This window comes from Eutrigla gurnardus (genome assembly GCF_963514095.1).
Source record: "Eutrigla gurnardus genome assembly, chromosome: 20".
Lineage (NCBI taxonomy): Eukaryota > Metazoa > Chordata > Actinopteri > Perciformes > Triglidae > Eutrigla > Eutrigla gurnardus.
The window spans coordinates 21,268,711-21,289,654 of NC_139931.1; the positions used below are offsets into that span (position 1 = coordinate 21,268,711).

The 20,944-nt window shown below is 42.0% G+C and overlaps 2 protein-coding genes and 1 long non-coding RNA gene across 3 annotated transcripts in view; 1 reads left to right on the forward strand and 2 right to left on the reverse strand.

Moving 5' to 3' along the window:
- Positions 1-20,944, reverse strand: part of LOC311030465 (syntaxin-binding protein 4) — a gene marked incomplete at its 5' end in the record, with an annotated part of 313,894 nt that overhangs the window by 13,106 nt on the left and 279,844 nt on the right. The gene's annotated exons all lie outside the window — the stretch shown is intronic.
- tspan4b (tetraspanin 4b) lies at positions 5,275-20,902 on the forward strand. The gene is made up of 8 exons (XM_084037970.1): positions 5,275-5,566; positions 8,266-8,335; positions 8,546-8,737; positions 12,728-12,802; positions 13,391-13,486; positions 14,987-15,100; positions 17,710-17,793; positions 18,920-20,902. The coding sequence occupies exons 2-8, from the start codon at positions 8,267-8,269 to the stop codon at positions 18,986-18,988; spliced, it is 699 nt and encodes a 232-aa protein (XP_083894096.1). The 5' UTR covers positions 5,275-5,566; position 8,266; the 3' UTR covers positions 18,989-20,902.
- LOC311031606 lies at positions 5,580-8,259 on the reverse strand. The gene is made up of 3 exons (XR_014599097.1): positions 7,256-8,259; positions 7,182-7,201; positions 5,580-6,951 (listed from the first exon to the last, which is right to left on the reverse strand). It is a non-coding gene; the product is annotated as an uncharacterized lncRNA (long non-coding RNA).

The window sequence follows — 20,944 nt, forward strand, 5'->3', positions numbered from 1 at the left end:
CTGGTGAGATAAGAAGCAATGCTGTGGACTTCTACACCAACCTCTTTGGGGCAGAACATTGCAGCATGGAGTGTCGCGAGGAGCTTCTGGAGGGGCTCCCTCAGCTCAGCCTCGAGGAGAAAGTGGCCTTGGACAGCGAGCTGACTCTGGAGGAGTTGACAGTGGCTGTGGACCAGCTGGCATCTGGGAGGGCACCTGGGATCGATGGGCTCTCTGTGGACTTTTTAAAAAAGTTCTGGCTTTTCCTTGGACCTGACTTGCACACCGTTCTACTGGAGAGTTTTAGAGCAGGCTCTCTTCCTGTGTCCTGCCAGCGAGCAGTGCTCTCCCTGTTGCCCAAGAAAGGGGACTCAAGAACTGGAGGCCAGTTGCCCTCCTCTGTGCAGACTACAAGGTTCTTTCCAGAGCCTTATCCAATAGGCTGAAGGACTTCCTGGGTTTAATCGTAGACTCGGACCAAACATACTGTGTACCTGACAGGACAATTCTTGATAACATTTTCCTGATCCGAGATGTCATTGATGTGTGTAGATCAGATACAAATGTAAATTTTGGTATTGTGTGTTTGGACCAGGAAAAAGCTTTTGACAGGGTGGATCACTCTTACCTTTTTTCTGCACTGAGGGCGTTTGGTATTGGCGATGGTTTTGTGGCGTGGATTGGTTTGTTGTATAGTGGTGCACAGTGCATGGTAAAGACAGGGGTGGGGTTTAGTCGGCCAATCCCTGTGCAGCGAGGGATAAGGCAGGGTTGTCCAATTTCAGGGCAACTCTACAGCTTGGCGATTGAGCCTTTGTTGAACAGGTTGAGAGGCCAGCTCAGCGGTCTCTCTTTACCCGGGTCCTCAAATTTTAATCACCCTTCTTGTGTTGTTTCTGCCTATGCAGACGACGTAAACATCTTTGTAACAAGCCAAAGGGATGTCCAGTGTTTACAGGATACTCTGTCCCTGTATGAAAGGGCCTCATCTGCACGGTTGAACTGGGCAAAAAGTGAAGCCTTGTTGGTGGGGGGGTGGAGGGATCAGGTTCTGCCCAGCCTTCCTGGCAGGCTTGAATGGGGAAGGGAAGGGTTAAAAGTGTTGGGTGTGTTTTTGGACACTGAGGGGTTTCAGCTGAAAAACTGGGAGGGAATTAAGGACAAAGTGTGCGCTAGGTTGTCTAAATGGAAATGGTTGCTACCCCAGTTGTCATATAGGGGAAGAGTTCTGGTTGCCAAAAACTTGGTTGCCTCGGCTTTGTGGCACAAGTTCACCGTCCTCACACCACCAAAAGGGCTGGTCGACGACACTCAGAGAGCGATCCTTGTTTTCTTCTGGTCCGGAAAGCACTGGGTCCGAGCAGCAGTCCTCTATCTACCCGTGGCTGAAGGAGGACAAGGACTAATCAGTATCCAGTCAAAGATTTCTGCTTTTCGACTCCAGACTACGCAAAGGCTGCTGTATGACTCCGGCCCAGGCTGGCTTGATACAGCTCGACTGTTGCTGAGGAGAGCTGGGCGCTTGGGCTACGACAAGCAGCTTTTCCTCATACAGCCAAAATGTGGACCTTGGGGGACTGACACCTTTTTACCAATCTGTGCTGCAGGCTTGGCAGATGTTTGTTTTTTCCAGAGACTTCGTAGAGACTCCGGGCATGTGGCTGCTTGAGGAACCTTTGTTTTATAATAACTTCATTAGGACTCAGACACTGCAGTCTGCCAGCCAGTAAGCCTGAGGGAAGCTGGTTGCACCAAACTGGGCCATCTGACGAAGATGACGGCGACATCCACAACCACGCTGAGAGAGAGGAGTAACATCACCTCCATCAGGCTGATCAACAAAGTGGTGGAGGAAGTCTGGTCTTCACTGCCGCCGCATCTGAGACTTTTTGCACAGGACCAGACTCTTTGCGATCAGTGGATTGAGGAGGGTGAGTACAGCTTCCCCTCTCTGCGGGTTACTCCAGCAGTGGGGGATTGGCGGGAGGGAGGTCAGCTGCTGTCATTCACAACTCCTCACCTGGACAGTTTCAAGGATGTGGGGAGAAAGGCAATCTACTGCATCAGCCTCAAGGTCCTAAACATGCGCTCTTTGGCTGGACTGGAGGAGTCGAGGTGGACCGGTTTCTTCGGCCCAGACTCTTCCCCGAAAGGCAGCTGGTGGTCCTTGTACAAACTGCCCATTGAGAAATGGACAGCAGACCTCCAGTGGAGGGTTGTGCATGTAGCAATAGCTACAAACAGATACAGAGCGCACCTGGATCCAGAAGTAGGGGAAGGGTGTTTGTTTTATAGTCAGTCCGAGACTCTGGCGCATTTGTTTGTGCTGTGTTCCCGTCTTTCAGCACTGTTTGACCTGCTAGAACGGTGGTGTTGGGGGCTTGGGGAAGTTTTCTCTGTTTTATCTATTTATCTTTGGTCCAAAATACAGTGCAAAAAAGAAAAATATACACACATTAATGAGCTTTATAGCCGGCTCTGCGAAACTAGCCATCTGGCTGACACGGAAGAATAAAGTTCAGGGTGCCGATTGCTTGGAGCTAGTGTCGGTCCTGAAGGGTCAGCTAAAAGCCAGACTGAGGGTTGATTTTGATTTCTACAAAATGACGGACAATGTGTCGGTTTTCAAAAAGATATGGACTGTTGGGGTTTATGCTCTGTGGGGGAGGATGAGGAGTTGATCTTAAATTTCTGACCAAGAAATGTTTCATGACAGTGTTTGTTTTGTGTTGTTGTTTTGTCATTGTTGCAATGTAAGTCCTGCAGTAGTGCAATAAAGGGACTTGAAAACCTCCCTCTCTCCTCTGCTCCTATCTTCTCCTCTCCATCCCTCTCTCCTCTTCTCCTATCTTCTCCTCTCCATCCCTCTCTCCTCTGCTCTTATCTTCTCCTCTCCATCCCCCTCTCCTCTGCTCCTATCTTCTCCTCTCCTCCCTCTCTTCTCTGCTCCTACAACAACCTTGGCTTGGCTGAATTTGCACTTTTCCAGATTTATAGTCAGATTTGCAGCAGACAATCTTTCAAACACATCTTTCAGATGGTTAACGTGAGAACCCCATGTGGCGCTATATGTGGTGGAAATCAGTTTATGATCACCTGATGAGAAATAAGAATACAACTCCTAACAGAGCTTTTAGTAATTAATTCTATAAAGAGTCCAAAACAGGCTAGCAGTCACTACAGACAGACTGTAAACAGACAAAGTCTAATAAGTCAAAGCCCTCGCAAACATGGTGTGCGGACCGCATTACTGACATACAGCTTCAGAGCAAACAATCTGGCCAGATAGGGGCAGACTCCTTAAGAGTCTGACCAATTATTCAGTCTTGAGAAGGGCTTTTTATACAGTTGTTTGTGATGTGTCATCAGAGAAGCATCGTTCCGTTGTTTGTGTAGACGGAGAACTTTGTCCAGGATGTGGTGTTTGTCCATATATCCATATTGACTTGCCAGCTGTGCTGGTGTCACAAGATGCATTTTACAACTCATGTAACACATGACATGACATAAGTGTAGAATACAGGTAACCTCATGACACATGGAATAGTAGTTTAAACTACTCAAACTACCAATTATACTATAATGAACTACTAAATGAAAATTTCCCATCACACTATACACAACCAAGTCATCGAGGTATGCCTCACAGTTCGAAACGCCAGCAAGAACGTGGTTGACCAACCGTTGAAATGTAGCTGGTGCATTCCGTGACCAAATGCCACGACAGTGCATGCTCCGTCGGCGGAATTTGCCAATAACCTTTAAGAAGGTCAAACTTGCTAACGAAAACAGCTGAACCAAAGCGATCTACGCAATCATCCATGCTAGTAATGGAACACTATCGGGCTTGGTCACAGAGTTAGCTTTTTTAATGCTAGTTAAGAAATGTGCTACAACCTGTGTCTTGATTCCAGATCATTTATAGCCATATTTTGTTTTTAAAAATGCCAGTAAACCAAAACATATTTCGTTTTCACTCACCTTTTGCTCTTCCATCCATTCCAATGAAATGGCAGCCTCTGCTGGCAGTTCTTCCCCTGTGTGATGGAAGTGAACCTCACTGAAGTTGGTTGCTTACAGGTATACTTATGACTTTGATCTCATAATTCTGAGTTTGAATGAAAAAAAAATCATGATGGGCCTTATCCTCTTCCGTAAATTTCTCATTGACTTCCATACAATCAGACTTTTTGCAACCAGAGTAGTCGGCCCCTGGTTGCTAGCAGAGAAAATGCAAGTACCATCACTTCATCATTGACTTTTTACAAGCAGGCCTCCTCCTACCGCACCGACCTGCTCACCACCACCACACTCCTTCCATAGCCTCCATTCCTCTGATGCTAACCTCTTCTCCCCTCCCATCAGGACCAACACAGAACCTGGAGTCTTCTCCATCGCCCCTCCCTCTGGAACTCTCTCCCAAAACACCGATCTACCGCCCTGTCATTGCTCTATACCCACCAGTGTAATATTGGCTTTCTTGAAGTTAATTATGTGTGGCACTTTAACACTGACTATGTCTACATGCACATTCATATGCTATTATTATTCTGAATATGACAATAGTCTGAATTTGCATATTGTTCATGTAAAGTTCAGGAGAGTCTTATTCCGGCGTACACCAACCTCAATAACAAGCACACTCTTTTTACTTCCTGCACAAGGAACACGTCCCCTCGGCTGCATCCCATTGGCCAAACGTTCTCTAGCTGGCTCTGATTGGACTTTATAACCAGGAAGCCCCTTACACCACCATCATCCACTTAGGTCATCTAATCAACCTGTGTTAGCTATTCTGCATGGCTAGGTGATTGCTCTTTTGCTGAGTTTGAAAAACATCCACAAACCCACTCCTTTAAGTTGGCTTTTCTATCATGTCGAAGTTCAGCGGTTGATCTGTGTGTTAACTGGTTGCTGTTTGCTTTCTTTGCCATGCAAATAAAATCAGAACACAAACAAATATCCTGTTTCCTTTTCAGCAATAACATGTTATAAATGTAGAAACGTTGGTCCTTAATAAGACATTCAACAATTTTGTACATAAAAGTGAAAGGAACAGAAAGCAGGACGTAACAGTGAAAATACATAACAGGAGCCTTTGAGTGGTTTAAGCACTAATGCGGAAACAAGTCCACCATTTGTTCAGGGAAGAGTGTGTTCATGAACAACAATGTAGGATACAGGCTAGGCTTCGGGCTGGGAGGAGGGACACACAGCAGGAACACACTGGGAGGGGGAGGAACACACTGGGAAGGGGAGGAACACACTGGGAGGGGGGAGGGCCAATAACACTCACATCTGGAAATAATTGAGAAGAGAGGGAGACGCCGTTCTGTAAGGAATTGAAACAAAAGGTAGGCTAAATCCTTCCAGATGGAGAATTACATAAATTCAATATAAACTTGTGAATGGTGGGAGAAGCGAGCAGTGGACATAATCTACCTTTGAGGAACAAAAAGAGGAAGAGAAGAGAAGGGAAGCTGCCTCCTTCAGGGGCCGATGCCAAGCAGATCTGAGAAGGAAAAGTAAAATCAGGACGTGAAGGAGTGATTACCAAGAGGAGCGGGACAAATAAACTCATCTTCAGGTAAAGCCTACTTTCTTTACCCTTTCAGACCATTAGTGGGCTAATCAGCTGTTTTCCCCTTGGTCATCTTATGTGGGCTTTTCATGCTTTTTCAGGCCGAACAACTTATTTCCAAGAAACTTCTGAGCATATAGACACAAGATTTAAAGTGGTGCTTTTGTTCATTCTCAGCGATCTTTGTGGAGAAATGCAATTTTACCGATCTTAATGATTAAATCACCTACTCTAAACTACCCAAACACTTTCCATGACGACCGATGAAACACTCAACCCTGTCTGACAAAATGACCTTTCCATACAATTGATCAACACACTCAATGACGTCTTTAGGTATTTTGTTCTGGACCAAATGGCCTCAGTTTGAAACAATTTGAAAGACATTTATGGATAAAACAAAAGAAATTCTTAAAAAATATAGTTTGGTTTTGACAACAAGACGGCGGTTCCACCACCCAGACCTTTTCCCTGTGTGGACTTCCTTTGAAATGTTATCCATGACATGAAACATAGTTCACCATGGTTTAGTTGTGTGGGAACCAGACCAGGACATGGAGGTCCTGTGATGTGTGAGGGTTAATGGTGTTCCATCAATCATCAGTCAGAGCTTTTCAAAATGGGCTCCTCCCACCTCACCTCATCAGCGTTATTTCAGTCAGTGAATGGAATCCCTTTATGCCGTCAATGCAACATCTGTGCAGTAAATTCTCTATCACAATAACTTCACAACAGCAGCGAGTAGTGACTCAAAGCTTTGAAACCTGGTTGTATGAGCTCTGTGATCTCGGTGCAGGTCTGTGTGGTCATGGGAAATGCCTTCAGCTGTATAATTAGGTCTACTGACGAGAGGAGGGAGCTTCCTTCCTGTCAGCAGTTTGACTTCCTGTGTGGGGTCAGTTGTCGGTGTGAGGTCCACTTAGAGACAAATCACACTTCCACTGTGAACATATTCACAAACACACCAACTTTTACATTTGTTTTGTTAAATGTTTCAGAACTAAACAGTTGCAATTACATAAATTATTATTTTTGAATACATTTTTTCAAGCATTTATGTAACATAAAACAATAGTCATGATGAACAGACACAGTGAAAGAGTTATTCGCAGGGATTATTCCTCCGATCCATAGTGACCACTTAACCACAGTCCATGTCTTGTGCAAAAAGAACCAGAAGCTGAAGTGGTCACCTTGAGAATGTTGTCACAACAACAAAGTACAAAGTGTGACTACCACGACATATCATTCCACCCCAGCAGAGCAACAAACACCGTGTGTGGAAACACAAACCAACATCACGTATGAATTCTACAGTTTACACCTCACATGACCAAGACCTCACTCAGTAACGCAGCGCCGCTAACACACCTAACGCCAACTAACGCTGCCTAACGACACCTAACGCAGCCTAACGCCACCTAACACTGCCTAACGCCACCTAACGCAGCGTAACGCCACCTAACGCCTCCTTACGCCTCCTAACACAGCCTAACGCAGCCTAACGCCTCCTTACGCCTCCTAACGCAGCCTAACGCCACCTTACACCTCCTAACGCAGCCTCACACCACCTAGCGCTTCCTCATGCCACCGAATGCCACCTTACGCCACCTAATGTTACCTAACGCCACCTAATGCAGCCTAACGCAGCCTAAAGCTGCAACAAACGCCACACCTAACATTACCTAACGCTACCTAACGCAGCCTAATGCTACCTAATGCAGCCTAATGCTACCTAACACAGCCTCCCTAACAATGCAGTAAGCTACTAAGATGACTTTAACACTTAGCTGTAGAGTTGACCTTGAATTATGAAACTAAATTTGTAAGCAGCTTCACACTTGCAGCTTGCTTGTGTTTATCAGATCCAGTGGCGCCGCACAGAAACGGCAAAATACAACGTATATCATGGTGATAGGCCCCGGTGCAAATATTTTTTTTGTGCCCTCCATCCCCGCCCTAAACAAGCGCACGCTTGTGAGCATTCCACACACCCACACACACGCTTGGACACACACGCACAGTACGGTCTGATAACTCTCCCGGCCCGGGGAGAGAGACATGCATCGGCTCGGCCCACAGTGCTCAGCAGCAGAGAGGTGACGAGACTAGAGCCGAGCTGTATTGTGAAGTGGAGAGGGACCAACACACGCTACGCGTAATTGCGCACACACACGCGATCGTCCTCTCAAATGCGGCTGCGTCTCTCCAGGTCACTGTGTGAGCGAAAGAAAAGCTCTGACTTGCTTGGGCAGACGTTGTTTGGTGTCACCCGCTGAAATTTAAATATCTAGCCCACCTTCAAAAAAAGTACGCACAGTGCGTACAGGATTCCGGCTGGCGGCGCCACTGATCAGATCCACCTGTCGCTCGTCAAATATGGTCACTTCCTTCACTGGTTGCAAAAATTCCAAGATAACGACCGCCAAAAAGCAGGCTTCAAAACCGTAGATCAAACCACTTCTGATAAAGCCTACAGTGTGTGGTTCCAACTGCAAAGCTGTAAAGACGCTGTGTGAATTAAATTGGATTCACATTTCATCATTCTTCATCACAGATCATCACTTCCTCACATGTCACCCCTCTCACCAAGAAAGCTCCAGACACAAAGACCCTGTTCATATATTCCTCAGTGAATCAATTAACAATAGTAACTCAGCAGTGGAATGCAGCACTGTTTCAACAAAATTCTCTCTCTGTTGCAGGATGTCGGTGTCTCGGAGGTGTCTGTGCTGTGTCAAATATTTGATGTTTGTCTTTAATCTCATATTTTGGGTTAGTATTGACTCAATTCCAAGCTGGCTTCAAATGTGTATATTCATTTACATTTTCTACTACTCAATGCTTCCGAAAGGATTTAACACTGAGTTACAGTCAATCCCTTACATCGCTCACAACCCACTCTTCACAAAATAATTTTGGGTACAATGCATTGTGATTGAAGATGCAGTTTGACACTGGTTTGACATTCCATTCCCTGCAAAGCTAGGAGGATGCGGCTTGTTTGGCATCGGAGTCTGGTTGTCCTTCACGCAGGCAGAGTTCTCCTCACTTCCGCTGTCCTTTCCATCCCTCTCGGCTGCCAACCTACTGTTGGTCGCTGGTGGCATCACCATGGTTACCGGCTTCCTGGGTTGTCTTGGAGCCCTAAAAGAGCAGCGCTGCCTGTTGGTCATGGTGAGAGATTTGCACAATCGAGAAGTTGCAGATACTCTTTCCTTTCTGGGGTGGGCAGGTATTGTGATCTCAAAGAGTAACTAAAACCCTCAACCACTTTAGCTGAAAACTAAGTTTTCTGTGTATTTATAGTGTTGTTGATTCATTCAGACAATATACTTGACATATAAGTGTAAAGTATTTGCATTTTCCATATTGTGTAAAAATATGAATGCTGATCGGGAGCCAGGTGATGTATAGACCTTTTTTTGTGTTTGTAAACAGTGATGACATATTTTGTGGGCGGTGCTAAAGTGGTGTGAGAAAGGGACCTCTGTAGAGGCTGTGTCACATGTGAGCACCAAAATCATAAAAAATATGGATCATCTGGACGCCTTCTCTGATTATGGGACTGGTTTCCCAGCAGAAGATGAGCTGTCTGACATTAGTAAGCAAACTATTATTAATGTGGGGGGTTTCCTGAGTCGTGATCACTGTATGGAATAATCCAGTATCTATACGAAAGAAAACCCAGTATCTATACAAAAGAAAAAAACAGTATCTATACAAAAGAAAACCCAGTATCTATACAAAAGAAAAAACAGTATCTATACCAAAAGGAAAAACCCAGTATATATACAAAAGAAAACCCAGTATCTATAGAAAAGAAAACCCAGTATCTACTGAAAAGAAAACCCAATACCTATACAAAAGAAAAACCCAGTATCTATACAAAATAAAACACCAGTATCTATACAAAATAAAAGACTAGTATTTATACAAAGAAAGCCCAGTATACAAAACAAAAAACAGTATCTATACAAAAGAAAACCCAGTATCTATACAAAAGAAAAAAAACAGTATCTATACAAAAGAAAACCCAGTATCTATACAAAAGAAAAAACAGTATCTATACCAAAAGGAAAAACCCAGTATCTATACAAAAGAAAAACAGTATCTTTACCAAAAGGAAAAACCCAGTATCTATACAAAAGAAAACCCAGTATCTACTGAAAAGAAAACCCAATACCTATACAAAAGAAAACCCCAGTATCTATACAAAATAAAACCCCAGTATCTATACAAAATAAAAGACTAGTATTTATACAAAGAAAGCCCAGTATACAAAACAAAAAACAGTATCTATACAGAAGAAAACCCAGTATCTTTACAAAGAAAAAAACATATCTATACAAAAGAAAACCCCAGTATACAAAAGAAAACAACAGTATCTATACAAAAGAAAAACCCAGTAACTCTACAAGAAAACCCAGTATTTATACAAAAGAAAAGCCCAGTACCTCTACAGGAAAACCCAGTATCTATACAAAGAAAACATAGTATCTATACAAAAGAAAATCCAGTATCTATACAAAGAAAAAACTGTATTTATACAAAGAAAACCCAGTATCTATAGAGAAGAAAAAACAGTATCTATACAAAAGAAAATCCAGTATCTATACAAAGAAAAAACAGTATCTATAAAGAAGAAAAACCCAGTATCTATACAAAAGAAAAAACAGTACAGAAGAAAACTATGGAGCTAGAACAGTCTCATAATTCATAAATGCACACAGAAATTCATAAATGCACAAAAAAGATTTACAAATGTATTTGGGGATTTGTATATACATGTGACTCAAAACACAAATACATTTTCAATGCACACAAAAATATGTTTCATTTCATATGTAAGTAAAAAATATTCACATATAAAAAACAAGATTCATAAACATATTTCCAATGCACACACAAATCTAAAAAAAAATCACAAATACATGAATGTTAAAGTATTTGCAGTCTTCATCAAATACGCATTTGGGGCTTGTTACATTCATATATGAACTGTTGGACCTGTATTTACAAAGTGCTTTTAATTTGTAAACCTCCCTGCATTTGTGTGTGAAACTTTTGAGACTCCCCTGACGTGACTCTGATCCACAAATGCGTTTTTTCTAAGAGGAGGTTGTCTGTAGGGCGGAGACGAAAGATGGCCTCTGGCAGTTCAAATGTAAGTAAAAAGTACTAATTTCTTGTGAATCTTTTACATAAGTCATATTCCAGAATTATGAATGACTGTTTAGCATGAATCGTGACGCTAAATCAGGTCTGAAACCTGTTTTCAGTGACAGAAAGTAAATGCATTCAGCTGTATTTTTTGTTTGACACTGAAATATAACAGGCGAAACATCGGAATTAATTTATTCACGGCCACATTAAGTTAAATTATTAACTTAACCGATTATCCATCTGATTATCCGTCCTGCTGCGAGCGAACAACTTCTATCAGTGGTGACTGACTGTATATAAAAGTAAAATATAGACTATAGTCTAATATATAATGAGCTCCTGACGCTCAGCTCAACGGGTGAGGAGAACACCTGTAGGCGGAGACGCTCAGAGATAAAGTCAACAGCAGCGGATCAGCTGATCTCTCCCTCCGTACAAACGCTCCGTTCTGATCCAGCTCCACTGGACTTTCAAAGTAAAGGTGCCGCAAGCTGTAAATTAGTTAAATAGTGAAACAGCAGCGCTTTTATAGCCGGTTTTATGATTAAACTCTGAACATAACCTGGTCGGGACCAGGTTATGAGCTAAGCATAAGTTACCGTGGTGATCTAAAAGAGAGCCACCTTTGTAGTACAGCCTGACTGACTGACTTGTAGTACAGACTCAACATACCTCGCTAACCCACTAAACTGGCTTCGCAGTACACAGGACAGAGGAAAGATGAACGTTAGCGGAGCCGTAAGCTACGGCCGATGACGCCGCTGCGTGAATGACTCCTGACACTTAAACCTAACTTGCTTCTGTAATGCTAACTCTAACATGTCAAACTGTATGATGTGTTTGAGGACAAATTTATCTAACTAACCAGCATACGGTAGCACCCGAAATGGTAAACACAGCCGATAAACAACCAAACAAAAAATACAGCTGAATGCATTTACTTTCTGTCACTGAAAACAGGTTTCAGACCTGATTTAGCGTCACGATTCATGCTAAACAGTCATTCATAATTCTGGAATATGACTTATGTAAAAGATTCACAAGAAATTTGTACTTTTTACTTACATTTGAACTGCCAGAGGCCATCTTTCGTCTCCGCCCTCCGGAGGAGGGGAGACACTCACGTGATTGGCTGTAAAGGAGGGAGACATCTGATTGGCTACAGACAACCTCCTCTTAGAAAAAACGCATTTGTGGATCAGAGTCACTTCAGGGGAGTCTCAAAAGTTTCACACACAAATGCAGGGAGGTTTACAAATTAAAAGCACTTTGTAAATACAGGTCCAACAGTTCATATATGAATGTAACAAGCCCCAAATGCGTATTTGATGAAGATTGCAAATACTTTAACATTCATGTATTTGTGATTTTTTTTTAGATTTGTGTGTGCATTGGAAATATGTTTATGAATCTTGTTTTTTATATGTGAATATTTTTTACTTACATATGAAATGAAACATATTTGTGTGTGCATTGAAAATGTATTTGTGTTTTGAGTCACATGTATATACAAATCCCCAAATACATTTGTAAATCTTTTTTGTGCATTTATGAATTTCTGTGTGCATTTATGAATTATGAGACTGTTCTAGCTCCATAGAAAACCAGTATCTCTACAAAGGAAAACCCAGTATCTATACAAAAGGAAACCCAATATCTACAGAAAAAAACTGTATCTATGCAAAAGAAAAACTCAAGGCTAAAAGCTCATTCCTATCAGCAGATAATACCCAATAACACTGATCCACCAGAATGCTCATAGTTTAATTTCAAGTTCACAGAAAAGAGAGAAATGTCTGTGCAGTGATTTTGATGATACACTGGTTATGAATATGAGTCGACTATAGGCGACTATAGGCATTTTAAGAAATGTCCAAGTAAGAGAGACTTGGGGGCCAAAACTGTGGGGTTCAGTTCCACTTGGATCCTCGTCTCAGTAGGGATCCTGTAGGTATGTTGCTCTTGTACACACTGTAACAACTGCTCTTCTCTGTTCTGCAGTTCTTTGTGATACTGTTGCTCCTGGTCCTGACAGAGGTCACTCTGATGTTGGTTATACACATCTTCCATGACAAGGTAAGCTCGCCTCTACCAGTGTGAGAATAACATTAGAATGAAAATAAAATAAGCAATAATATCAAATTAGAAATGAAAAACAGTTGAAAAAAATGTCTGTTTTAAGTATGGCGTAACAGAAAAGGACGTGTATGTGTAAATCCACTGTAAACTGCTGTCAATCACAAGATAGCCACACCCTAAAGCATACCTGTATGGTCTATTTTGACCATAATGTACTAAATGAACATCATGCTGGATTGAAGAAGACTTGAAACTAGAGATTGAGACCATAAACTCATATTTACAATGTTTACTGAGATAATACATCAAGAGAGAAGTAGGACCATTTTCTCATAGAATTCTATACAACTTCTTTGCAGTCTTACCAGGTGGTCCTGAGGATCTTTAGCTGGTGATATTGTTCCTGGTAGTCCTGCAATCAGAACCGTAGAGGAGTGAAAGCAGAACGTGATTGACAAGCAGTTTGGTTTTATCTGGATCTATGTCAGCCCTGTGAATAGACTACTGGCCTGTCCTTGTGTGAGTGAAGCAGATGAATGGATCATTTGATTGAATAAGTGTTTCTTTCCTTATCTTTTTCATGAGATGGACTCCAAAGCACAAGGTGAATTAAAGGAAGGTATGAAGATGTATAAATCAGAATCTGGGATGAAAAAATCCTGGGACAATGTCCAGAAAATGGTAAGCATCCTTTGCAAACAATGCATGGCTTCTTAAAGTTGCTTGAATATAGAGAGGCTTAGTCCTGCCCTTTCCGGTGTCCCCCATGGGACCTTACTTTAGAATAAATGCGTGGTAGTCAACAGAGAGAGGCAAATAATGATTTAATCCTGTATTACATCCTTCGACAGTCTGATACTTCAACAGTTAGACCACAAACAGATACTGTACTTGTAAAATGATCTTATAAACATCATATGTGCAGCCTAATTCATGGTACAAATCAAACAGGATCAAATCTCCGGCCACAGCAGTGATGTTAGGGGTGCAGGATAGTTGGTCATCGAGGATTACACCCAGGTTCCTAGCAGTTGATGAAGGCAATACTGTGAAGTCCTCGACAGTGACCGACAGGTCCATGCGAGGGCAGTCTTTCCCCGGGAGGAAGAGGAGTTCGGTTTTATGCAGGTTAAGCTTGAGGTGATGCGCAGTTGTCCAGACAGAGATGTCAGCCAGACATTTTGAATTGCGAGTTGCAATGTGAGTGAGAGGACCGGGTGGGCGATAGATCACTATGATGTTGAGTTTGAAAGGAAGGGTGACAGAGACGGCATGGGATTCAAGTGCAGATCGGGGTAGGTGGTCCAGAGGAAGGACCTGGTAGGACCACCTGGGTGAGATGAGGAGCCCAGTTCCTCTTCCACGCCCTGTTCGTCTTGGGGAGTGTGAAAACGAGTAGGCAGTTGAGAGGGCAGCTGGAGTGGCAGTGTTTTCTGGGGTGATCCAGGTCTCCGTAAGGGCCAGGAAGTGGAGAGTCTGCAGAGAGGCATACTCTGAAATGGTGTCCGCCTTCTTGACTGTAGACTGGCAGTTCCATAGCCCCCCTAGAACTTCAAGTTCAGTACCGGTGGAGAATAGTGGGTAGCAGAGATTGGATCGGTTACAGCCTCGAGCGAAGGGTCTCTGGTGAAATCTTTTCCGGTTTGATGTCCTGACAGGGATAGGACAAATGACTGCGATGGGTGGTGGTTGAGATGTTATGACTTCTTCGATGGACTCCCACAGATAGACTCCCTTGTCTTTGTTCGACAGTCTAGACCCCAGCAGATAGACTCCCTTGTCTTTGTTCGACAGTCTAGACTCCCACAGATAGACTCCCTTGTCTTCCTTCCACCTGACGCTACAGCTGACGCTGACAAGCTCTTCAGTGCTTGGTTTACCTCATGCAGGTTTAGCCCCTCCCTCCAATCAAGTCTATTGACTACAGCTGAGATGGCTGAAACTAGGTAATTGCCCACTCAGGATGACCAGCTTCACAAGAATTTACACAACAAGTTATCTATTCAAGACTAAATATTACAACTAGCTCTACTCACAGAATGCCCAAACCCAGAATCTACAATTAGTTTCTGATTTACCAACAAGGTAAAATGCAGCTTCTTTCCTTTCTTCAGACAAAATGTAGTTATGCAGTTGAGTTGTTTTACACTAATCTTTGTATGTTAATGTCTCTTCTTCCAGTTCAAATGCTGTGGCGTAACAAATAAAACAGACTGGTATGATGTGCTGAATGGAACGTTGCCCTCATCATGCTGCTCTGTGGGGACGGATCAATGTACTGACGGATGGAGTGAGGTTGGTTTACTGCTCAGCTCTAAGGATAGATAGGATGGATGGATAACATGTCAATGTTATTTTTATTGGTTGTGAATGCAGGAGGCATTCTCTGCACATTAATTCTTTATTTTTCTACTTATTATATCTTCCAGGTCAGAAAGTTTGGCCCTTAACTCCTTCAACATTTTTCAACGTATTCACTCCATTCAAACAGAATATTCATCTCATTCGGAATCGACCGCGTCTATTTTTCTAATTGATATCATTCATAATTTCAGAGATATTTAACTTTTTTCTGTCATTTTTCCCATTCAAGCAGATTCCGGAATCTTTCAAAAATTATCAATAATAATAATAATACACTTTTCATCAAATCATTCACACTTCCATATAGAAACTCCATTCAAAAACAAACTCCATGAAACAAAATATTAGGACTTTCTCACATTAATTCAACTTTGTCACAGCATTCAAACTCTTTGCACAGTCGCAGTTCAAATATTGATCACGTAGCTTTTCAACAAACCTGACATTTTTCACAGTTTTTATACATTCTGCACATTATTCAAAGTTTTCAAAGACAGCAATCCGCATTTGGCTTCAGCTAGTCAACAGGGAGCATTCACAACCGCAACTTCTTCAGAACTTGCCTTCTCTAGTTTCATCTTATCATCTCAAATGCAAGTGTGTCTGAATGTCCTAATATATTCGAAAAATGTAGCCATGCATATTTGTGGCAATAAAACACGCCTCCGCTATTTTTTGTTGTTGTTTTTTTTCAGCTAGAGCGCCGTTCAAGCCTTTTATTATTTTATTCAGACAGTGTGAAAACAGGGAGAGATCGAGAGAGAAGACATGCGGGAAACTGATCCCGGGCTGGGAGTCAAACCCGGGACCACCGCGTCGAGGACATAGAGCCTCTGTACATGGGGCTGCTGCCCTAACCACTGTGCCACCGGCCACCCCGCCTCTGCTATTTGTTGATAAGTTACTCTGACTCCGTTGACAATTATCTTCCAGTTACCAGATGATCTTGATTCAAAGCAAAACTGATAACTGTATTTACTATTATTTATAAGGTTAACATTTAACTTTTGCTGGATGTTCAATAAAACCCAGAGCGATAAGGACCATGAGACAGAGTGCAATGCACTTTGATCAGCAACAGTGACAACCTGGTTAAATTCCATTTAGTCAATTCATTTTTAATTGTTTTTATATAGCCCCAAATCCCAAATCTGCCTCAAAGGGCTTTACACTCTGTACAGCATACAACAGCTGCTGTCCTGGGACCCTCCATCTGATAAGATAGAAAAACGCCCTAAAAAGCCTTTGAACAGGAAAATACAGGAAGAAACCTCAGGGAGAGCAATAGAGGAGGATACCTCTACCGGGATGGATAGGAGTCAAATGAAATAATAATCCTTCAATCCATATGACAGAAATGTAATGAGAGCAGTGATAGCAGTAACAGTACTGAACACTGACTGAAGCTCAGAGCATCCTCCAGCCTGTCATCCAGATGTTCATCAACACTGGTTCATATTAACATGTGTATGAGTTTTACTCATGTTCACCTACACAACACAGTCTCACAGCTGATTGCTAAGTAGGTTTAGACAACAAAACCACTTTGTTAGGTTTAGGAAAACATGGTTGGGCGTAAAATGACTATGTACAGTTATGTTTAGACAACAAAACCAACATTACATCTAAATGTTATGTTAGGGTTGGACATTAATATCAATGTTAGGTTAAGACATTAATATCAGTGTTAGGTTAGGTCAACAGTAGTAGTCCATGGCAGCAGGCACAGCCACGCCGAGATGGATCCATCCCAACCACGTCGCCGTAGACCAAAAAGCAGGATTTCTACATGACAATTCCACAACATAACATTTAACAAATAGAAAGATTTATATTTGCTTACTATAGGATGTATTCATGTTAATTCATTAATTTTGGAAGAAAAAAAGTTTGGGATCAAATCATTTTGGGGACCCATGCATGCGGACCCCCTAGGGGTCCTGGACCCCTGTTGAAGATCTCTGCTCTAGACCAAAACACAGAGTTGTCACATTGTTGTGATCAGAGAGTGTTGAGTAGACAAGAAGGACAGTTGTTGTCGGAAAAATCTAATAATGGTTTTAGCTAGGAAAAAGATCATACCGCCGTTTGTTTACCATCGTCACATCCGGTCTTCTTGTTAACTGAGTCGCTAGTCAAGGGCTAGCACTCCACCAATCAGATTGGTCAAACTAAACGACTTGGTCGTGGCCCATTCGACATGTGGAATCGGCTAAAAAGAATGCTGATGGCTTTGGCGACAGCCGATGGCAAAGAACACACCTCATGTCCGACAGCCGATCATGGTCTTGGTGTGTCAGGGCCTTTGGTTATCAAGAACATGTTTGTGGGACGCGGTGTCCAACAGTGATCTGGTTGTTATAGTCCGGTGTTGTTGGTCCCCCACCATAAGTCTGAATGCTACATCACTAGCTCTGGACGTTGCATGGATGTGTTTACCTCGTGTCCACAATGAAAAAGGATCCTAACGAACTTTACATCTTCCTTCCCTTTACTTTCTGTATGTGGCCTCCCTGACTGTCTCTGTTTGCCCTCTGCAGCCGTGCTATCAGAAGGCCCGGCAGTGGCTGCTGGATAACATCCCATCTGTCCTGGTGTTCGGAGTGTGTATTGGTGTTGTTCAGGTATTTATCTCCAATATTTATCTGCCATTTTGTTGACGCTGTCGGCTAAAAGCCTCTCTGGCCTAACTGATTTTTATCCACCAGTTCATCCATCCATTCATTAATGTGTCCATCTATCCGACCATCTGTCTTGTTGAGTTTTTGTTTTGTCAGCACTCCTTGTCTACTCTCGGTTGGTGACCACATGGTTGGCCACATATTTGTATCTCTTCTCCTAAGAAAGAAAATGTAGAATCTTCATGAATGTTGATATCTCTAACTATTTTACCATGAGTTATGAGGCCCACAATAAATATAATAGATATACTATAAACTGCATACACTTTATTAAAGTGTTCATTCAAAAAAGGTTATTTGTGCCCCTCAAAACAGTTTAGTTGATGATGTATTTTGTCTGTCAGTCATCTGTCGTCATTTTGTTCAACTTGTCAAAAGCAGAAAGATTGAGAGCAAATTCAAAGTAACTCTAGGTCAGTGGTTCCCAGACTGGGGGACATGTATCCCTAGGGGTACGCAAAAAAATGTAAAACATGATTTGCAAACAGCCTGATTACATTTTGAAACTGGAATAAAGACATACAGTCCGAGGTGCCTTCTTGCATTGCCAACAACAAGCAAGGCTTTGATGCCTTTTAGCACCACGTACTTGTGTGAAAGTGGATTCTCAGCTCTGAAACATATATGAAACAAAATACAGAGCAAGACTTTGTGAGCAGAACAATTTAAGACTCGGACTTTCTGAAATTCAGCCAAACGTCGCAGAGTTCTGTGCATCCTCTCAAGCAAACCCTTCTCACTATAGCTGTGGTGAGATTCACTGGATATGTTCTCTGGCTGTAATGTGTTCATTCTAGAAATGTTTGGGAGATTTTTCTTTTAAAAAGTGAACTGTTGCTCACTGAAAATGTTGGTCATTTATTAGTAAAAAAACCAATTTGGTGAGAAATAGAGACTTTATTTGATGAGTGTGAGTATGTGTGTGTGTGTGTGTGTTACAGACAGTAGGGGGTACATGGCTGGGGGTCAAATGAAGGGGTACAGGACCGTGAAGAGTTGGGGAACCGCTGCTCTAGGTGTTGCTATCCTTGGGCAGGTTGTCATTTGATTTGACCTCTTCTCTTGTCAGATCCTGGCCCTGGTCTTCTCCATGCTGATGTATTGTCAAATTCTGTGTGCTGAGAAGGACTTGGACTGACTGCAGACCAGCTGCTCACTGGCTCCGGATGGAAAGGCTTATCACATACTCCTCTCAATACATCCGCCCAACCTAATCCCAATGTTTAACAACTACCATCCAGACTGGCCTTACTTTGGTTTCAGACCTAAAACCTTTCGAATGTCCTGAGTAGGATGCAACACTATGAGCTACACTATAGAGAGGCTAAGTCCCGCCCATTCCGATGGACCACCATGGGACACTTATTTTGGAAAAAAAAGTATGGCAGTCAATGGCGGTGTTTGAATTATACCATAAATTACAAATATGATGTTTGTCAATTTAAAGGATACATTTTACAAGTCGATAAAGTTTGTTGTATAACTGTTGAAGTATCAGAGTGCGAGAATCCGTATTTCTAAAGACAAAAGTGTGGTAAGTGGGCGCAATGGACACTGGCAGTACCTTCAAAGCCAGTAGAGGTTTTGTTGGACCAGCAATGCAATAGAGTACAATGAACTTCATTACAGTTAAACAGGATTCATTCTACCACTAGAACCTATCACACTCCGGCAACTTCCAGAAAAGTGAAGCCAAGCTGAAGTGCCTTAAACTTTCATTCTCCCTGCTGACCATCAGGGGGTGACTCCTCTCTGATTGTATAGAAGTCTATGAGAAAATGGTCCTACTTCTCTCTTGATGTATTATCTCAGTAAACATTGTAAACATGAGTTTATGGTCTCAATCTCTAGTTTCAAGTCTTCTTCAATCCAGCATGATGTTCATTTAGTACATTATGGTCCATTTAGAGTCCACCAGACCAGAAAGCAGGGGATGCTTCAGGGGTCGGGGCTTACCTGCTGATTGACAGGTTGCTGTTGCTGTATGTGGATTTCATCATCTATCTAGGATGTTAAGAGGAGATTCTTCTCCTCTTGAAAATACAAATAAAAAATGTTTTTACATAGCACTTCGTTCACTTTGTTCAAGCCTTGTATATTATTCCTTTCCTATATATACACTATATATGAACATTGTGAAGTTCAGTGGCAGGTAACAGTGCTTATTTTACTCTGAATAATCATCACAGTCATGTTTTTAAAAATATTCCTACAGTAACGCTGTTATTCTTTATTGTCCTTATTTACCACGTGACTCTATCCCACTTTGTCTTTTTTTTAATTTACTTACATTACATTTTGTGTTTTCGCAAAAATATCACATGCTATTTGTTTAGATTCATTCAGACTGTTTATTGTTTCCAGAGCCTCAAAACATCTGTAGCTTTTAGTGTTTGGCAACCAATCAAAATGACAACCGTTGACCATGACATTGCTGTAATTTCACTTGAAAAGGCCAAAACCAGTGATGGAGTTACTCTGCTTACAATAATCGTGGCCTCCAAAGAACTGTCATGATGCCTGTTTATAATCCAAGTCCATCTAAAGCATGCTGTTTTAGAATTATTATCCTTAACACCTTGTTAAAATAGTCAGCATGTGGGCTGTCCTATCCACCTACATGTAAACTGGTTCATACCAGTTTGAGTATGAGGTTCTGTACTTTAGTCTGTCTCTATTTTTTAGTTCTTACTTTATCGGCAATGACATGTTGTGGTTTCTTTGTTTTGACAAATGTACTTTTTGTAAGTCGCTTTGGACAAAAGCGTCTGCTAAATGCCCGAAATGTACATGTAAATGTAAATGTGTCCACCAACCAATGTCTGCTTGAAACTGGATCTCCAGCTCATTTGAAGATGCTTTTAAAACATTTTTTACAGTTCTTAAAGAAACATACACATGTTGCATAATGTGTAAATGAAATATCTGTTCTTACATCCCCCGTGTACAGTATGTCAGACTCTTACTTGTAATGTAGCTAATAACAGTATACAGTGCAGAGCTCAGTGTCTAACAGTAAATGCCGTCCTAATAAACACCCTGTAAATACAGAGTCATGTGTGTGTTCTGTACAGCTGCATCACTTTGAGGTTTC

Coding starts and splice junctions, on each gene's coding strand:
- tspan4b (XM_084037970.1), top strand. CDS start 8,267: ATGTCGGTGTCTCGGAGGTGTCTGTGCTGTGTCAAATATTTGATGTTT. Junction 8,738..12,727: donor AGCGCTGCCTGTTGGTCATG/GTGAGAGATTTG, acceptor TCTGTTCTGCAG/TTCTTTGTGATACTGTTGCT. Junction 15,101..17,709: donor GTACTGACGGATGGAGTGAG/GTTGGTTTACTG, acceptor TGCCCTCTGCAG/CCGTGCTATCAGAAGGCCCG.